The sequence below is a fragment of the Aptenodytes patagonicus genome, chromosome 6 (assembly GCF_965638725.1).
Source record: "Aptenodytes patagonicus chromosome 6, bAptPat1.pri.cur, whole genome shotgun sequence".
Lineage (NCBI taxonomy): Eukaryota > Metazoa > Chordata > Aves > Sphenisciformes > Spheniscidae > Aptenodytes > Aptenodytes patagonicus.
In genome coordinates, this window is record NC_134954.1 from 5,178,023 (window position 1) to 5,195,239 (window position 17,217).

The 17,217-nt window shown below is 41.5% G+C and overlaps 1 protein-coding gene across 1 annotated transcript in view; it reads right to left on the minus strand.

The window, feature by feature from the left end:
* Window positions 1-10,357: 10,357 nt before the first annotated feature.
* COL4A4 (collagen type IV alpha 4 chain) overlaps window positions 10,358-17,217 on the minus strand; it is a 77,150-nt gene continuing 70,290 nt past the window's right edge. Inside the window, exons 45-48 of the mRNA XM_076340904.1 lie at window positions 15,563-15,679; window positions 14,634-14,822; window positions 12,498-12,784; window positions 10,358-11,890 (exon numbers count right to left, since the gene is read on the minus strand). Of these exons, the coding sequence (XP_076197019.1) occupies window positions 11,627-11,890; window positions 12,498-12,784; window positions 14,634-14,822; window positions 15,563-15,679 (857 nt within the window). The 3' untranslated portion in view covers window positions 10,358-11,626. The remainder of the gene's footprint in view (window positions 11,891-12,497; window positions 12,785-14,633; window positions 14,823-15,562; window positions 15,680-17,217) is intronic.

Below are 17,217 nucleotides of genomic sequence, written 5' to 3' on the forward strand. Positions count from 1 at the left end.
AGGAGACCAGAGAGCTCAGCTGTCACTTTGGACAGACCCTCCACTCGCTGCTTGTCACACAGTGGCTGGTCTGCTTGGGGCACATCTGCCTATTCAGTAACGTTAACTAATGAACCTGAAGGTTTTTTGTTCTAGTATCGCTCAAAAACTACTCACTGCCCAGGCTTTTTTTCCTCATAATAGCAGAAATTCTTGTGAAATTGGGGACGCTCCTCTGTAACTATTTTCAGTCCTGAAGAGGTGTGATTGCACAAGAAAAATTTGATTATTGGCCTTTGGTACAGAACTGTTGGAATCTCTTCAGCCCTAGTAGAGCATTAGGATGAGCAATTTAATGCTTTATTTTCAGGTACATGTGATCACCAATCTGTGCTTTATGAAGTCTACTCCTCTACGGAGTTAAGGTTTGAATGTAACAACATAGTGCTCTATTTTTCGTACAGGAAAAAAAAATCCTGAAACTAATTTTTTTACTATGTTCTTTAAATAAAGAGTACACCTTCTGGTTGTAACTAAGCTTTTGTTTGCTGAAAAATGCACAAGCTGTTCTCTCTCCTGTGCCGTTCTCACTTTCACCATCCTTCCTGTGCCTACTGTCGATTTTTATGCCAAGAAGCAGCACAATATTTTTACGCCAGATACGCGGCTCAAGGTTCTGAGAGCCAAAAGACACGACTGCAATGTGACTTTGGATATGCTCATTCAGGTAGTGTAAGAACACTGTTAATATTATGCAAAGCGTTTTCTGGCAGATTCTAAGGCACTTCGTACATAAGGAACGCCAATTTCTGTTGTGTTCTCGGTCTTGGTTGGTTTTCTATATATGCAGTAGCCGTAGAATAAAATAGCAGATACTCTTAGCTAACTTTTCTATGCTCACTAAAAACAGGTATCAAAACTGCATACAGTTTGCATATTTTTCTCAGTGGGTAATAATGATATGTAGATGAGGAGGAAGTAGCACTGGTCCCTCGGACTGATCTTCTAATGCAAAAGGTTCAGTGTTACTTTCTGTGTCTGTTAAGCCTTGTTATTTTAATTATTTAAAACCACTGGATTAGCCACTAGTCAGTTGGAAAAAAAACCCCACACCTAAGTAAAATCAAAAACATGATTACAGTTTTAAAAGTACTTGTTTTTGTAAGGTGAGGTTAGAAATACCTGCCATTAAATAGTCACAAAAATTGTCAGTACTAATAATTGTTCGGCTGTTTTGTCTTTTTTGTATACAAAATTGAAATAAATAATTTTTTTTACATTTAAAACTGTCTTTTTTTTCATTATAGTCATTAATAAGGCGTATATTGTAAATCACAGAGCTGCCACCATATTGTTAGAAATGAAGACCTGTGATACTGAGCGGGCAGATTGATTATGTTGGGACTAATTCTGTTTCTTTTGAATTTAGTGGAAGTTTTGGGATTGGATTATCGGAAAGTTCTGGTACTTAAAAGTACTTCGGAAAGTTTATTAACAGAATGATTCCTTAGTAGGATTTTTAGCATTAAAACCCTCCCATCAGTTTAGGTTTCAGAGCAGTGATGATGGTAGACGAAAGTTGCAGATGAATTCCTCACATGTGCTCTGTTGCTCTTTATCTCTTCAGGAACAAAAATTAAGGGCGATCTGCATAGACGAGTATTCCACGTTGCATATTTTCTGACACTGCTTAGTGCCTGACTAACTCTACATAAAGTAAGGATTCTTGAAGAAAAAGCGGTTTTGTATAAACTATTTTAGTATCTGAAGTTTGATTCCTTTCTTGCCGGAGCTGTGATTTCTGGTGCATTTTTGGTACTTCCTCTAAACTCTGTGATCAGGTACCGTGTCAGAAATTCCATCCCCTTAATTAATCCTAATCAGCAGACTTGTGAACAGGCGCATTCTTGAAATGTAATGGTTGAATGACCTAACGTATTACTGCTAATAAATAGGGGTTTCTCGCAGTCCAGAATTAAGATGTGGTGAAAGAACGGTGTGTTTAAAATCCCTGTCCCTCTTCTGTCTTGTCTTTAAGCACAGGCAAATTATAGATTCTTGTGTACGTATGCTTTTTTCCTGGCAGTACCGCTTCTCCTAAGGGGGGAAAAAATGCCCTTTAAAATACTGAGAAAACAGTACTCGTACGTGTTCCACACCACAGCAGGACAGATTGTGCTAGGTGAGCGTGGGTGGAAATGGCGTTCTCAATACAGGCTGCGACCGAGATCAAAATCTGTCCTGCCCCCCTTAAATTGATATCTTGGTCCTAGGGGAAGCGTTTAGGGGGGGGAGCATGTCGATTCTGCCGTACCAGCCTCCTCTCAGAGAAGTCGTTCTGCCTGAAGCTCTGTTTTCCATGGCTACCGTTAAACAAGGTTTGCTTGCTTGTTTGGTGAAAATGAAAAATGGAATTTTCATGGTCCATTTTTTTAAAAGTTTGACTAATGCCACCTTGTTTATTTTCACGTACCCCTTAAGAATCACTCCAAGAACTCCATTGGTATAAAGGGTGCAGCAGGAGGCGGCGAAGGGACTGGCCACTTTTTGCCTTTGGGTTTATTGGTTTGGTTTTATTTGAAAGTGAAAGGGAGAATTTAACTCTTATCATTAGATACAAGTTGTTCATACCACATATATGCAGATAAGGAAAAAAGCCTAAATATTGATTCATTAAAGTAGTCGTGTGTCTGGGGAGAGAAGGAAATTCTTTATTAAAACAGACCTTGCTAGGAGACTATTTTGATGGAGCTGAAGAAAGTCCCAGCTGTGATAGCTCTTAGGCTAAAAAAGGAGAACAGAGGAAAGAGGGCATACCTGGTAGAGGTAAAGTCTTTGCGTCAGCAGTCTTTATGGCAAATGTCCTGGTTTTTATTTTTTTATATATATATATATATAAAAAATATATATATATATTTAAAAAAGAGCTTAAATTGCAGAGGATAGAGCAAAGCCGCTGTCAGCATTGTTAGTCCAAGATAGTTATCCTGACCAAATGAAGGCAAAATGACTTGCCTTTTCTCCTATGTAATAATTACGATTGGAAATGCCTGCAGGACAAAAGTAACTTTCTTTTGTTATCCTTCGCTGTCTTTAATTATGATCCCCATATGTGCTCGGTGTATGTACTGTTAAATACAAAAATAAAGAACTGTTGAACCTTTAAACCTCCTGCTTGTATCTAGGCCAGGGAACTTAATAGGTGTACAGCGTCTGAAGGTCGCCCAGCCAATCCGAGTGAAACTTGAATGAACGGCTTGAAAAACACTGTAGGTCCAGCTGCCTTTTCTGGTGTCGGGATGTGATGGCAACGGGTGTTGCAGTGCGTTTTCGCTTCTGATTGGGTGACTGGTGAGTTGTAACAATTTTTGTTCAGCACTGAATGACTAAGTGTGAATCAGGCTTCAACAAAACAGCTGGCTAACAGACACTCGAGTTTATGTGCTGTGGCTCCTCGAAGGAACGTGCAGACAAGGAGGACAGAATCATTTTATGGTTTTATTATAAGCTACTAATTGTTTCCTATGTATAAAAAAAAAAAAAAAAAAGTTGATAACTTCTTATTTGTTACCAGATTTCAGAGGGCAAAGAAACATTAACAATTCTCAGCTTTCAGTTGTAGAACTGTTTCTGAAGGAGTGTCGTGCTTCCTGAAGGGTCTAAATCTTGTAATAAGTAATGATGTCCATTTACTCTTTCAAGAGTTGTGAAATTGGAGAAAGACAGTTTGCTGTACAAATTCAGCATGGTTTGGGTATTTTTGTTTATATGACGTGCTCAGAATGGTAAAGCAATTGGGGCAGTAAAAGAGAAGATCGAGTATAGATATGATAGCAGTCTTCTGCTGCGTGAGAACAGTGAGAAGTTCATCTCTTTTGTCCACTGACAAGAAGAAATTGGCCTGAAGTGCAGCAAAATGAATGTAAGCAAAGGATTTCTAAACACGCAGATAGCGAACTTTTCTGATAGGCTAGGGATGTTCCGGAATGTCCTCCTGTAGTCTTTCTGGAGCAGGCTAAACAAGTATCTCCAAAGGGCTGTTGAGCAGGTGAACAGTAAATGTTCTTGCCTTAGTGGAGAATGTTGGATTAGGTTAGGGCCTTCCCCAAATTATTCCTTACAGGGATCATTTAAGACCTATCGGTGGGTGGGCCTTTTCTGCGAATCCATGTTTTCCTTACCCACGTAACAAGTTAAGGAACGGCTCCTAAATCTGTACAACATTAATGAGTACAGAATGACCTGTTTGCTGACTTTTTAGAACTATATTTTAAATGAAGTATATATGTGCACAGCTCTGCAACCGAGGCGACTATTGTGTATTCTTTTGCCCAATTAACAGGCGGATCGTGTTGTTCTTAAAGAGCTAAAGTCAGCCGTAACGTTGATAACGTAACTCAACTGGTTTTGCTAAAGATTTTTCATTTACATCAGTACAAAATGTAATTCAGCAACTTCTGGTAAAAGCTTTAAGGTATCTGGTGTGCAAGGGTCAAACCTCCCACTTCCATTTTGTCCAGCATTTTGAAAAAAACAGAGCTTAGGTCAGAGTGGCCTTGATTCTGGGAAGCTTTGCGGTTCAAAACAGCGCTTAAGTATACGCTTATGTAGACACATACGTTTTCCCGTACGGGGGCCAGGGGTATTACAGGGATGTGTGTATTGCAGTGTGTCTGTTGGAGGAATCCAGATAATCGTTTTGCTGCTGTTTAGAGCCGAGGCTTCCGGTTGTATTAAAAATACATTATTCATTCCTTTTTCACCGCTACATGCATCTACAGACCTGAAATCCAGAACGAGCGGTTAGCTTACAAAAAGGTATTTTTGAGTTGGGTTATGTAAGTGAAATGAGTAGGACAGAGGGTAAATGATGAGGGATGCGTTTAATTTGGAAGGCACTGTAGTGATAAAACACTTCTTTAGGCAGGATGCTTAAATTCTCAGTTTCTGCACATCACCGTCGGGAAGCACACGTTATATATGCAGAGATGCAACCTGTCTACGTACGACCAAAAGTTCTGTAACGTTGGTACCATGTATTCCATGTATTTCGCTTTTTGCATACATCTTAAATGTTTAAGCACAACAACATTAAAACATTTGGAAATACTGATTTGCTTTAGCGTTTTTAAAATACAGTATGCAAAAATCTAACAAGCTGCAGTTGGAACTGCCTCAGAGTAGCCATTTCTAGTACAGATCTCTTCAACTCCCATCCGAGTGAATTGTTTTCTGCCTCTGAGAAAGATTAATCTCTGCTCTAATGAAAACACCTGTGTCTTCATCATGCTGAGTTGTGTAAGAAGGAGCATTGCCTACAATAGGAGTGGTATCTGTACGCAGTGCGTGGAAGACTCAATTCTGAAAAAGACCTTGCTTTTCTGTGTACTGAAACTTCGTTTAACCAAGCTGAACGTGACGTCGGTTTGGGGCTTGAGTGCTTCATTCCAAACCTTTCTATAAACCAGGCGGGGGTGACACACAGTGGTTGTTCATTAGCGTGGTACCTTACTACCTAATGTTTGTTTGGAAATTGGTTAGAACTTTGTCTCGGCGTTTTGCATTTCTGCCTCACTGAATCGGTGGAAAACGTTAGAACATGTAGCGTTTCAAGCACCATGAAGCTCAAGCCTGTCGTCCTTTGAGAAGCAGTCGAGCACTGTGTGGTCAAGCACAAGGTGGGATTTGCTACGAGGTGGTGTTAGGTGCTGAAGGCTTCTACGTTATAGTGAGGAACCGTGTTTGTTTAGTACATTCGTTCTAGAATGATAAATGTGGAGCTGTGTTTTAATTTACGCTCAGAAAATATGACCTCTAATTGAACTTCCAGAACCTTCCGGAACATCCGGATGAACTGACTAGAAAAGGGGAAAGCTGTTAAGTACGAATATGGAGCGGTATCTGTTTGAATGCTGATGGTGATTTTTCCTCCACCTGGCTAGTTTTCCAGCTGTTCGAGGTGGGCAGAATTCCAACGGCTGTATTTGTTGTTTGTTTGGTTTAAAACACTCATTTCTGAAATGGGATCCATTTTGATGAAGCAATTGCTTCACCTGCTGGGAAGTTTTTTTACCAGAGTTGTTGTCAGAGATTTTTTTATCATTTTGGAGCAAAGGCAGATCTGCTCTGTCCTTGCCTGACCTCCCCTCTTCACAGCTGGCTTGGGCGCAATCCTTTTTCTTGCAAACAACTGTTCCCCATTACAAATCTTCCCCATGGTCTCGAATGTTTTTTTTTTTTTTTTCCTTTCTTGCCCAGACGGTTCCATTACATGTAAAGCATTAGAACTGAAGTCCTCATGTTTGCAGCCTTTTTCTGTGTATGGCATAATTGAACACAATTACGTTATTTAAGGATTGCTTGTGAGACCTGAAAAGGCCAGGCTTCCGTCTGGGATGTCAGTCTGAAGTGATGTCACTTACAGTGGTCCATGTGGAACAACAGAAAGTTCGTTCCTCAGACGGATATGGTTTATTTCCTGAATTTGGATCGTGGTAATACTTCAAGAGTTGATGAGGGTTGATGTTGTGGTCTCGCGTGCCGTGCTGGAGAGCTTGCACAGTCATTGTAGACTGGCCATCTTCAGCTGTGTACCAGGAGCAGAAGGCATCATGCAGATCAAGTTTAGTTTTTCCTCAAGAGCGTGCTTTAAAACTTTAGGGGCATCTTTTTCAAACAAGTAAACAACACCTTGGGTTGATGGATAAAAGGTTTGTTTAATTTGCCTTAAACACAGGCAAAAAATGTATGGGCTATAAGAATTCTATGGGTTTTGACTGTTTTGATACTTTTCTTGTTTGTTTCTCTGGTGCTTATGTACCAGCCAAAGTAGGAAAGAGTGGTTTGGTTAAGAGTTTACCCTGGAAGAATTCCTGAAACAATTTTGCTTAAACTTGTTGCGCATCGTAACGCGATTCTGGGAATGAGTCTTCAAGCAGTTTTCTGATCTGAGAAATCCAAGGTCAGGAGGAGGCGGAGGTGCGCCATGGCGGAACAGGCACAGCCCTGAAGGGACTGGAGCCCTTGGAGGACCCCTGCCAGAGCAGGTCCTCCCTCAAAAGGCCTGCAGCCCGTGGAGGACCGATGTCAGAGCACAGGAAAAGAGCGAGAAGGAAGGCGCAGCACAGAGAAACGGCTTTGTACCTGGAACCCCCACCCCCCCGAGAAGCTTCGCGTCACCTCTGGCCTCACTGAAGGGACTGAGTGTAACCTGCAGCGATAACAAGGGGGCAGAGAGGAGCCTGGAGTGAAGTTGAGCCTGGGAAGGTGGGAGGAAACGTGTTTTAAGGTTTGACAACTTGTTTCCCAAAACCTGAATCGGTACTTAAATATTTCTGCTAATTGGCAATAAATGAAATTAAATTCCCTGAGTTGAGTCCGTTTAGCGCACAACAGTACTTGGTAAGCGATCTCCCCGCCTGTATTTCAACCCACGAGTTTTCTTGCTCTTTTTCCTCCTGTTTTTTCTCCTGTCCTGCTTGGGGCGGGGGAAGCGGCTGGGTAGGTGCTTGGCCGCCAGCCAGGGCCAACTCACCACAGGAGTTCAACAGCTCCCAGGCAGGTGACGTTGCTGATACGACGGCACGTGACAAGCAGGGGACTTGGAGCAGCAGGTCTGGCCCGTGGCAGGTGCGCTGCTTTTGTAGGAAGCTGCAAGTTTGGGTCTGCTCGCAGGCCCCAGCTAAACACCCTCTCTGTTTGCAGTCTAAGCATCTTTTCTGTTCTCTCATTCTGATACCTGTTTTTAGCATGCGAATTGCGGACTTCAACTCCAGAAATTCTACTGTACACAAATGAATTTAAAGTACACTTTAAAAATACCATTTTTACAATACAGCACCATTGTGATAAAATGGGTGATACCCGTTTTGTTTTCCTTTAGTCTCTCCCTTTTGACGTGCTCTGTGTACGCCAAAAGATGAAATTCAGTTCAGAAGACGTTTTCAGTATTAGGCCTGCGCATCTCTTTCCTCATCTTATGAAAAACGGCAAATGAAGCAAAAACAGCCGCATTTCTTAACAGCAGATCAGGGCTCAGGGTACGCAGTCTTTTTTTTCCTGCTAGTTACCTTCCAGGAATCCTGATGCGGAGGGATGTGAAGGAGAGAGAAGAATCTGATAACTGCCCTGGGGATTTGCCATGAGTTAGAGCCAGGCATCGTCCCTGCTTCCCAGCCATACAGATCACAGAATCATGGAATGGTTTGGGTTGGAAGGGACCTCTAAAGGTCACCTAGTCCAGCCCCCCTGCCGTGGGCAGGGACATCTTCAACTAGATCAGGTCGCTCAGAGCCCCGTCCAACCTGACCTGGAATGTTTCCAGGGATGGGGCATCCACCACCTCTCTGGGCAACCTGGGCCAGTGCTTCACCACCCTCAGCGTAAACAATTTCTTCCTCATATCTAGTCTGAATCTACCCCCCTTCAGTTGCCGTGGTTTGCTAGGGTGATGGGCGAGCAAGTCTCCTCATTGTAAATCACGGGTTCTGAATTTAATTCCGGGGCAGTTCACCCCAAATGGCTCTAATTCCGATGACCTCCGAGTGTAGCCTGCATAATTTTCTGTGTTGCTATTAATATCCTGCCTGCTGTTTAGGATAGAATTCACTTCTTTACTGGGCCTGCACAAGATCCGAAGCTCCTGAATGCAGTAGTAAGGGTAATTTGGACTATAAGGACTTGCACAAGGCCATTGCCTTTAGGAGTGTTTTTACTCATGAACAGTTTCAGCTATTCCTTTTCGCACATAATTTCATGATTAGGTCCCCTATGAATAATTAACCAATTGTTTTTCTGCTTATAGTCACTGGACAAATGATTGCAGAATTACAGCATGTGCTGCTTTATACTTTGGTCTGTCTTATTTGCTTTGTAACGTTAGGCAATTTATCTGCATTTTCATTTTTAATTAGTACGATACTTCTGACAAATGCCTTAGAGTCAGCTAAGCATGAAACGGGAATTTACACTCCTATTCAATATTTAACCTATCAGCGGCAGCCTAAAAATGCATCTCTGTATCGTTTGTTCTTGTAGAACATAGTAAAATGCAACTGGCACAGGTGCAAAAACTCTGTGTCAAAATAAGAAAAACATGACTGGTTTACACGGTGGCTTTAAATCAACCAAAAGAGCAAGATGGTGAAATGCCATGAAACGGCTTATTTAGATTATTGGATCTTTTTTTTTGTTGATTCTCTCGGATGTGTTTGATTTTTCTGTGTGCTTGTTCAAGTTAGGTGAACACAGATCCAATTCCCGTTTTATTCCATCTTACTTGTCTTCAACTCTTCTCATTGTGACAGAGCTTGCAATAACATAGTGTATAAGGTTTTCTTTATCGTTTCCCTAAGCGCGGCGAGTACCAAAGCCCCACTGTTAAGTATCTCCAGCAAAGCCACTGCCCTTCTCCAGAGGGTTTCCAACCTGAAAAGAGGCTGCAAATGAGTAACGGAGGAGCTGGTGAGTACTGTCAGGAAAAGCTCGTAAGTGAGACCCTAACGTGGAATTACCTAAATCCACGGAGGAGGAAATGGGGACGTCACCTGAGGAAGCGGGGTGTTTGTCTGCCCCTGGGAACATAACGCCGAAGCTGCTAGCCCATTGTGGCTTTAGCTGTGGCCTTTTTGGAAACACAGTTTGCACACCTTAAAGGACAGGTGACTAAGGCAGGGTGCTCCTCTCTACGTGCTGCTTTCTTCTCACAGCAGTAAGCTCCGAAGCTACTCGCCACCTTGCAGAGTCGAGACGTTGGTTTTTACTTCAAACGGGAAAGCCAGTCTGGCCTGTGTGTGGGACGCTGTCTGAAGCAGGAGGGGATTAAATTCTTTCATACAGTTCAAGGGTAGGGATTAGTCCCTCCTCAAAAGACCGTGTGGTGTGCCAGGTCTGGAGCGTGCAGCTGGGATCGCTGGAGAGTGAACCGAGAAGTGTGCCCTGTCCCGGTGGGCCACTAGGACCACAAGGGAACGGTTCCCCGGGACAGGTGGGGACGGGGTCGTGCCCCAGGAGGGCTCTTGACCCTCTCCCGGGTGAAAGAGTGGGAGAGTTAGCTGACCATTGTGTGAGCACGGCAGATCGGAGAGGTCTGGCCGGTTTTGTCAGAAGGAAGTTGCACGGTCTGATGTATTCACACTTGAATGGACTTGCCCTCCGACTATTTTATTCTCCTCTGGCTGAGACTGGGATGTCTGGCTTTCCTGCTCTTTGAGTTTGTGTAGCCAACTTTTAAATTGGCTGATCAGCCTGTTGTACTCGTGACGGCCTCAGAGGGAGTTTTCTTTGAATTAGGCCTCTTGGACGTGGATCTCTGTTTCCTTGAAAATCCTTTTGCTGGGGGCACCTCTCAGTGAACACAAGTTGAAATGCAAAGTGCCGGAAAAAACATTTTATTCCATTCCAGTAAAACATAGCTTATTCAAGGGTAAAAGGAGCATTTGTGGCCCTTCTGCACATGATGAATTCTCCATTTGCAATCTGTGTGTTCAGTAGTTTCACCACGATTCAAACATGCGTTTAATAGTTCTGGTTTTATAGCTGAATGAAGGAGGTATAAACGTGTTTTAACTTTTTCAAAAGGTGATTAGTGCTTTAGCTCATAAACATTTTAACAATCGATGCTTCAAAAAATAAAAAGCATCTCTAGAGCTATGATTCCATAAGGATCTTAAAGGTGATGGTTCTTTTTTTTTTTTTGGCGGTGTATTTACAAAAACAGAAGCAAAAAATGAACAAAATTCATTAGCGTCAAGTTTAGACAATTGTCCTAACGCTTCTTATATTCATCGCTCAGATAAGTTCATCCGTTTTATCACCCTGCTACAATTCCTTTTCAATTAATATTAGAAACTGCTTTGTTTCTTCAGCTACTTGGATTGGAGCTTAATAATTTAATTTAACTGCTCTTGGAAATTAATTGCGAATATAAATACAGCTTTGTAAGGATTCATTATCAGCTAATTTTATTTTCTTACATAATCTGCTGTTAAACGGATTTGCAACTTTTTGTTGCTTATGAAAGCCCAATTAACAGTTCTTTCGCAGTTTGGTTCAGTACTGGGATGGTAAAAGCCTTTGATCTTCATTGTTTTTATTATGAGGTTTTTTTAAACAATTACATTTTCCCCTTCCCTCAGAAACAGCATGTGCAAGTTTCTTTAGCTTGGGAAATTCAGCTATAGGGCTTTACGATATTTGTATGCTTGCACATCCGTATCTATAAGGATAAATATTTATAATATGCCATATAAATGCACATACTCTTCCTGTTGTAAATGCCATTTCTAACAGGAAATCCCTTGTCTTGCACAACCGCTATGGCTTCATTGCTATTCCCGACTTGATTCGACCCTCCAAGCTCACCTTGTCACCTGTATGTTGTTATGGCAGTGGACACCAATGTGACAGTTTCTTTTTTTTTTTTTAAATTAAGTCGTTTACACTAGATTTTACTACCTGTAGATGTGTGTACATGGGTGGATGAGGCTGAGCAGATCTTTCACCTTTCAGTCTTATATATCCATTCAAACAAAAAGAACAGCGCCGCGCAGTTTCAAATACATTCAAATATTAAATACTGTTTAAACCTGTAGCGTGTTGTTGATCCTTACGCAAGTCTCACTCTAGCTGTTCATTTTTGTTTCGCTTGTTAGCCATGCTTCAGGCATACCTGGCATCTACTGATTTTTTTCCTCTGCTCTTGTCCTTCTTTAAGAGTTCCTGACAGGGGGGCTGATGCAAACTGCAATTCGGGCATCACGGTTGTTAGCCAGAAACTGTATTTGTTAGCAAAAAAATGACATGTTCCCCGCTGCCCCTGGCATTCAATGAATGGTGCTGATCTGAAGTCTTCTAGGCAACTTCCAGGTGACATAAGGGACTGTCCACCGCCCTGATCACCAGATCCAGTGTGCTGGAAAGAACAATGAAAGACCTTGATAACTGTGCATGAAAAATAGGTAAATTATGTTCATCTGTCTTTTTCTGACTTTTATTTGCTTTTAACTGTACTATTTTTGGTGATCTTAAGCTGGAGTAAGCTTCCTTTGCTGGAGAAAATCTTCATTTGCTCTGTAATGAGTTAATCTCAAAAGTCTAGAGCCAGCTCACTTATTTTTCTGGTATTTATCGATCCGAAGGAAAGAGTAATCCGGGTCGATTCTAAACGATGCCGTTATCTAAACTGCTGCAAAGGTAACTAGAGGATGGCATTAGAGAGACCTGCACCTCTAATTCTGAAAAGTGTGTCTCTGTACCTGAAAACCCCGTTGTTTTGTTAAAGACAAGCAAGCAAAATCTTTGTAATTCTAAGAAATGTGTAGCCTAAGGCTATGACTTTAGTATATACAGCTACAGCCAGGTTATACAGTTTGGCACTAACCCTCATGTTGTTTCTTTTTGTGAATTTTCCTTCTTAATGTTTGCTAGACATTGGATAGTTTACTTTTCAGAGCTAAGAATCTTTGAACCTTTAGAACACAAAAGCTGTATGAAAGAAACTTATGTGCCCAGACTCTTACCATCAAAAAAGAATATCCTATCCAAAGACTCCTCCAGTTCACCGGGCAGGAAGGAATCGACTGATCTTGGCTGTGAACTGCTACCGCTTGGGCTGGGGCCTCACATACAGCACACCTGCTTATATATGGCTGTATTTCTTCTTCAGAGAGTGGCGTCGTTGGTAAAGGAGCAGCACTTGACAACCAGTAAGACTTATCATTTCGACTGGCGTAGTAACAAACTTGGTTGATATTACAGTAAGCAAAGGGCATGGTATTAAACACAGGAAGACAAGATCCTGCCAGACCTGAAAATAATAACAAATGATGAAAATGCCTCCACTGCTTTCTAGGTTAGTTGAAAATAGTATTCTGGCCGATGTTGCCGCAAAACTACGTATCTTAACAGGAGTTATGTAATTCACAGATCTTAAACCTCCCAGGCTCTTCACCAAAATGGCTAGTTATGTTGAAAACAGAAACTTTTTATCATTAAGTATCTTTCTTTGACCAATAATATTTAATTGTGTCACGATCCAGTATTTAAACATGATGTAGCTTGTCACCATGGGAAACAGTTATGATAACAACTTTCTTAGCTGTGCCAACGCTGAAAAATAAATTAGGCAAGAGGTGGCGGCTGGTTTAAAAGGAGATTAGCTATTTACAAACTCACCAGGAGCAGTGAGAAACCAAATGCCAATGCTGATAAATAGAAAATTTTTGTAAAGTATGACAAGCCGTTGCTACCGGTGCATTAAGCTGAAATCTCAGCAGCTGTTCTATTGCCTTCCAGAAAGGTTGCACAGACTCTCAAAGTGAAATAAAAGGATTGAGGGATTTTGCGGAGCCAATCCTGCAAAATTCTCATCAGGCAGACATCAGTGGGAATTAAGAAGTGACTAGTGCATACTTCAGCATACCTCAGAGGTGAAGTTCTTCTTCCAGAACCGAATTTAGAACAGTTTCATGGTGACCTATTAGTTAACAATAATAATCACTGCATATATGTTCTGCCTTGAACTTTGTGTGTGATGTATTATTTCTGTAATGCCCCCAACCCCTAATGCCTTCTTCTTCAAGGACACGTGACATTTCTACACAGAAGCCAGTTTTGTTTATCACTGGTAATATTGCATTCCCGTACTAATAAAGGATCTGGAGTAGCCTAGTAAGGAAAATGCCTGCAAAAAGAGCACACTGGTCACAGGAAACGAGGACTTTATTTTCTTTGAATCTTATTTTCACTGCTGTTACAAGGCATTCTGTTACCAACTGGCTCTCCTGGGGAATGCCAAACGCACAAGAGTGAAAACATTTTAGTACAGCAGTGTTGTTTTGAAAATCTCTCTTTTTATTGCTCTTTTAAACACTTCTTTTTTGTCCAGCTTATTAGGTCCTCGATCTTTCCTCCTAGGAGACTTCTCTGCCTCTTGTATAACAAGTCAACAAGAATTTAGGAAATTTCTCCTCTGCAAACTGCTGACCATCAGTTTCTCAGGCTGCAAGTCAGGCAGCTTATTTAGACAGCTAATTTTAGTCAGAATTGTACACGATGTAGAAGAAATGACCCAAGACACCAAACGGGGCTGTCTTTGGGAGAAATTTGGCTCTGTGTTTTCCAAAAAATCTTAGCTTCTGACTCTTAAAAGCACACGATTCTGCTGCACACAATGCATAATTTTATTTCTAAAGCTTATTTATACTGTCCAACTGTAAACACCTAACTTAACCAGCTCTTTGCCCCAAGCTGTCTCTACAGTAAAAAGGAGCAGATCCTCCAGGGAGTTATTTCAGAGTGGCCAAATGAGATTCCTGATCTAGGAAAATCTCTCCAGTGAGTTCCAAGACAGCCCAAAACGACTAGCCAGGATGAGTGAAATAAACCACTCATCTCTCCAAGTTCTATTCAGAATTACTTAGGGGTAGAAATACTTTTTTCATTCAATTGCAAAGCAGCAGAAAGCCATTTTAAATGGGTCACATAATAGGGCAGCATAACCAAGTTCATTATAATCAGTGTAAATTAGTTTTGAGTCTGTAGAAAATAAGTAATTGATGATTCTGTAGTGTGCCCCATTTGACTTGTCTTTCACTGTATAGCTCACACCCTTATTAGACCTTAACTGGAGAGCAATTATGTACTACAATACATACCCAGATCTTGATTATGAGCTTTCTCTTGTCCTTCCAGGTACAGCAGACTATAGCCAGTCCATAATTTTGGCATCCCCTGTGGACAGAGTGGTTCTCTATCCGACTGACTGTGAAGGACGAGCAAGAATCCACTCGCAGAGCTAATGTGGGGGCCTGGTGGTCCTGGGATACCAGTCTGGCCAGGTGGACCTGGTGGACGTAGGAGAAAAGGTAAAAGAAATTGACTTGTATGAACACATAGCTAGTGTGAACTTTTATCTTTTACTATTTTTAAGTGTTCAGTAAGGGGTTCCTGACTGAATATAATACAACTTCACAGGTTGTCGTGGGCAATAAAGACACCACTAGACTCATGTTATCCTTCTTATGGGAGAGAAATGAACTAGATTGCCACTGAATGCTTGACAGTTGGCTTTTCTATTGTGCCTCTGTCCTGTGCTGTATGGATTAAGAAACGAACTGAGGCGGGCAATGATTTCCCAGACTTACTCACTAGGATGACTTGTCTGGACTGAATTTGAATCCCCGCAGTAACAGTCGATGCCCTTTCCTCACATATGTATTAAATCATTAATTTATTAAACAGCAGTCACGGTTAAAATACAGTTTTAATTACTCAGTTGCACCATTAGCCCTGACTCAGAAATGCATACCTATTGATATATGGTGTTTAAGCATGTGTGGTTAATTGCCTTTCTGGTTAATAATGGATGCTGAGATAAATGTTCTTCTGATAGGTCTTTTTATGTGTTACGAAATCATTCACAAATGTCACTATCAGTGCTTGAACTGAGAGAGGGAAAGAAGTGTCATGGTATCTCAGGCTAGAGGTGGATGTACCCCTGTAGATAGGGATAGGAGTAGAGAGAAAACTTAGTCTACACATCACCTCACACATCTCTCCCCCAAAAGTCACGTTCCATTCTTACCTTGTGGCCCAGCATATCCTTGCTCTCCTATATTCCCTTGGTCGCCTGGTGGTCCAGGTGCCCCAGGTAAGCCATCTTGACCTGGCAGGCCACACGACCCTTCTTCACCTTTTCTTCCTAGATAAATACAAAGTATGCACTTTCCCTTCATATGGCTGCATTTAAAGGTTATACATTGTCCAAGCATGCAAAGGGCCAGGCAGCAGAACTGACCAACGTCGAACCAAGAAGTACGACGCTTTAGGACAGAGAGGTGCAGAACTGCTTTCTGCTGGGAATTCTCTTTACAACTTATTTACCTTGTGACCACAGTAGTAGCTCAGAGGCACGACTTTAGTAACAGCAACTGCTGATAAGGTTTTCTGTCCTCTCTACAGAACTTGCGTGATTTACACTTGAAATCAAAGCACTAACATTACCACGACAAGCGTCCTGCAGAATTGCCATCAGTATCTGTACCGTGTAATGAGTTATAACTCATCCTGTGGCGGGCCTTCATCTTTTAGGACCCAATTCAGCAAAGTCTTTAAACATGTACTGAACTTCCTGTGAAGTAATGCATGTATTAGGGTACTTATGGAACGGGGAGGGACTGCAGAAGTGGACTACACCCAGTGGGGAAGGGCAAAGACATTTTTAGGCTCCTGGTGGCCTCACCTTTTTATATTTCTCATAGGTACATGCATTTTTATACATTAGCAGATAACGAGGTGCGGCCATGACGGTAAAAGATACGTCCCGTATGCAGGGCACAAGGTAGTGACGGTCCTATTCACTGGCTACTTTAAACATAATCTGAATCGAATGAAGTTACACTTGTCAGGTATTATTGCACTCAGCAGTGTTTTTCCTCTTGGTAAAAAACAGTTTTCAGATGAGTGTGTTTCTCTAGCACCATAGTTGTTTCTCATTAATGGTGTGTGTTTCATGTCTTGCAGATTTTGCTATTTAACCTGCAGACTGAGTAATTCAAGGTTGTCTCACAACATTCAAAATTTTTCCATGTTACTTTTTACTGGATTCAGAAGAAAATCTAAACCAGTCAAAACAATTTAACAGCTTTTCAATGTTGGTTGCATAGTTATTTTGCCAAATCTCAAGTACACTGAATTTTTAGTAATACACATTGTTTTTGCCAGTAAAACCTCCAATTTGCCTTCCAAGCCAGGAGAAAATTGGAATTCTGCTATCTTAATGAAAGGAAAAGCATTACTAAGTGCTGCTTTCATAAAACCAGTGCAAGTAAGTATCACTGCATCACCTAGTTTTACAGAAACTGTTCTAATGATGTATATAATGGAAACACAGCAACCCCAGAAACACCTTTTAGTTGGCAAATCAATTAAGATACATAAAACTAGATAGTTCACTGAAAATTGCCTTGTGTTCACTTCCATGAGGGGAATGACTACTGCAGGGAATCTCCTGGGAGAAAATCATGGATTTTCTCTTGGGAGACATTGGATGTCCAGTGCAGGCACCACAACAAACTTTGGTTACCCAAGTAGGAAATATCTAAAACCACATGAGGGATTCCACTATCTAAACTGAAGACAACACATTTAGACACAGCCTAAACTGAAGACACTACACAGACGTTACGCTGTATTTCTATGAAGATGGCCACTCTGTTGGAATCATCAGTACCAGCATCA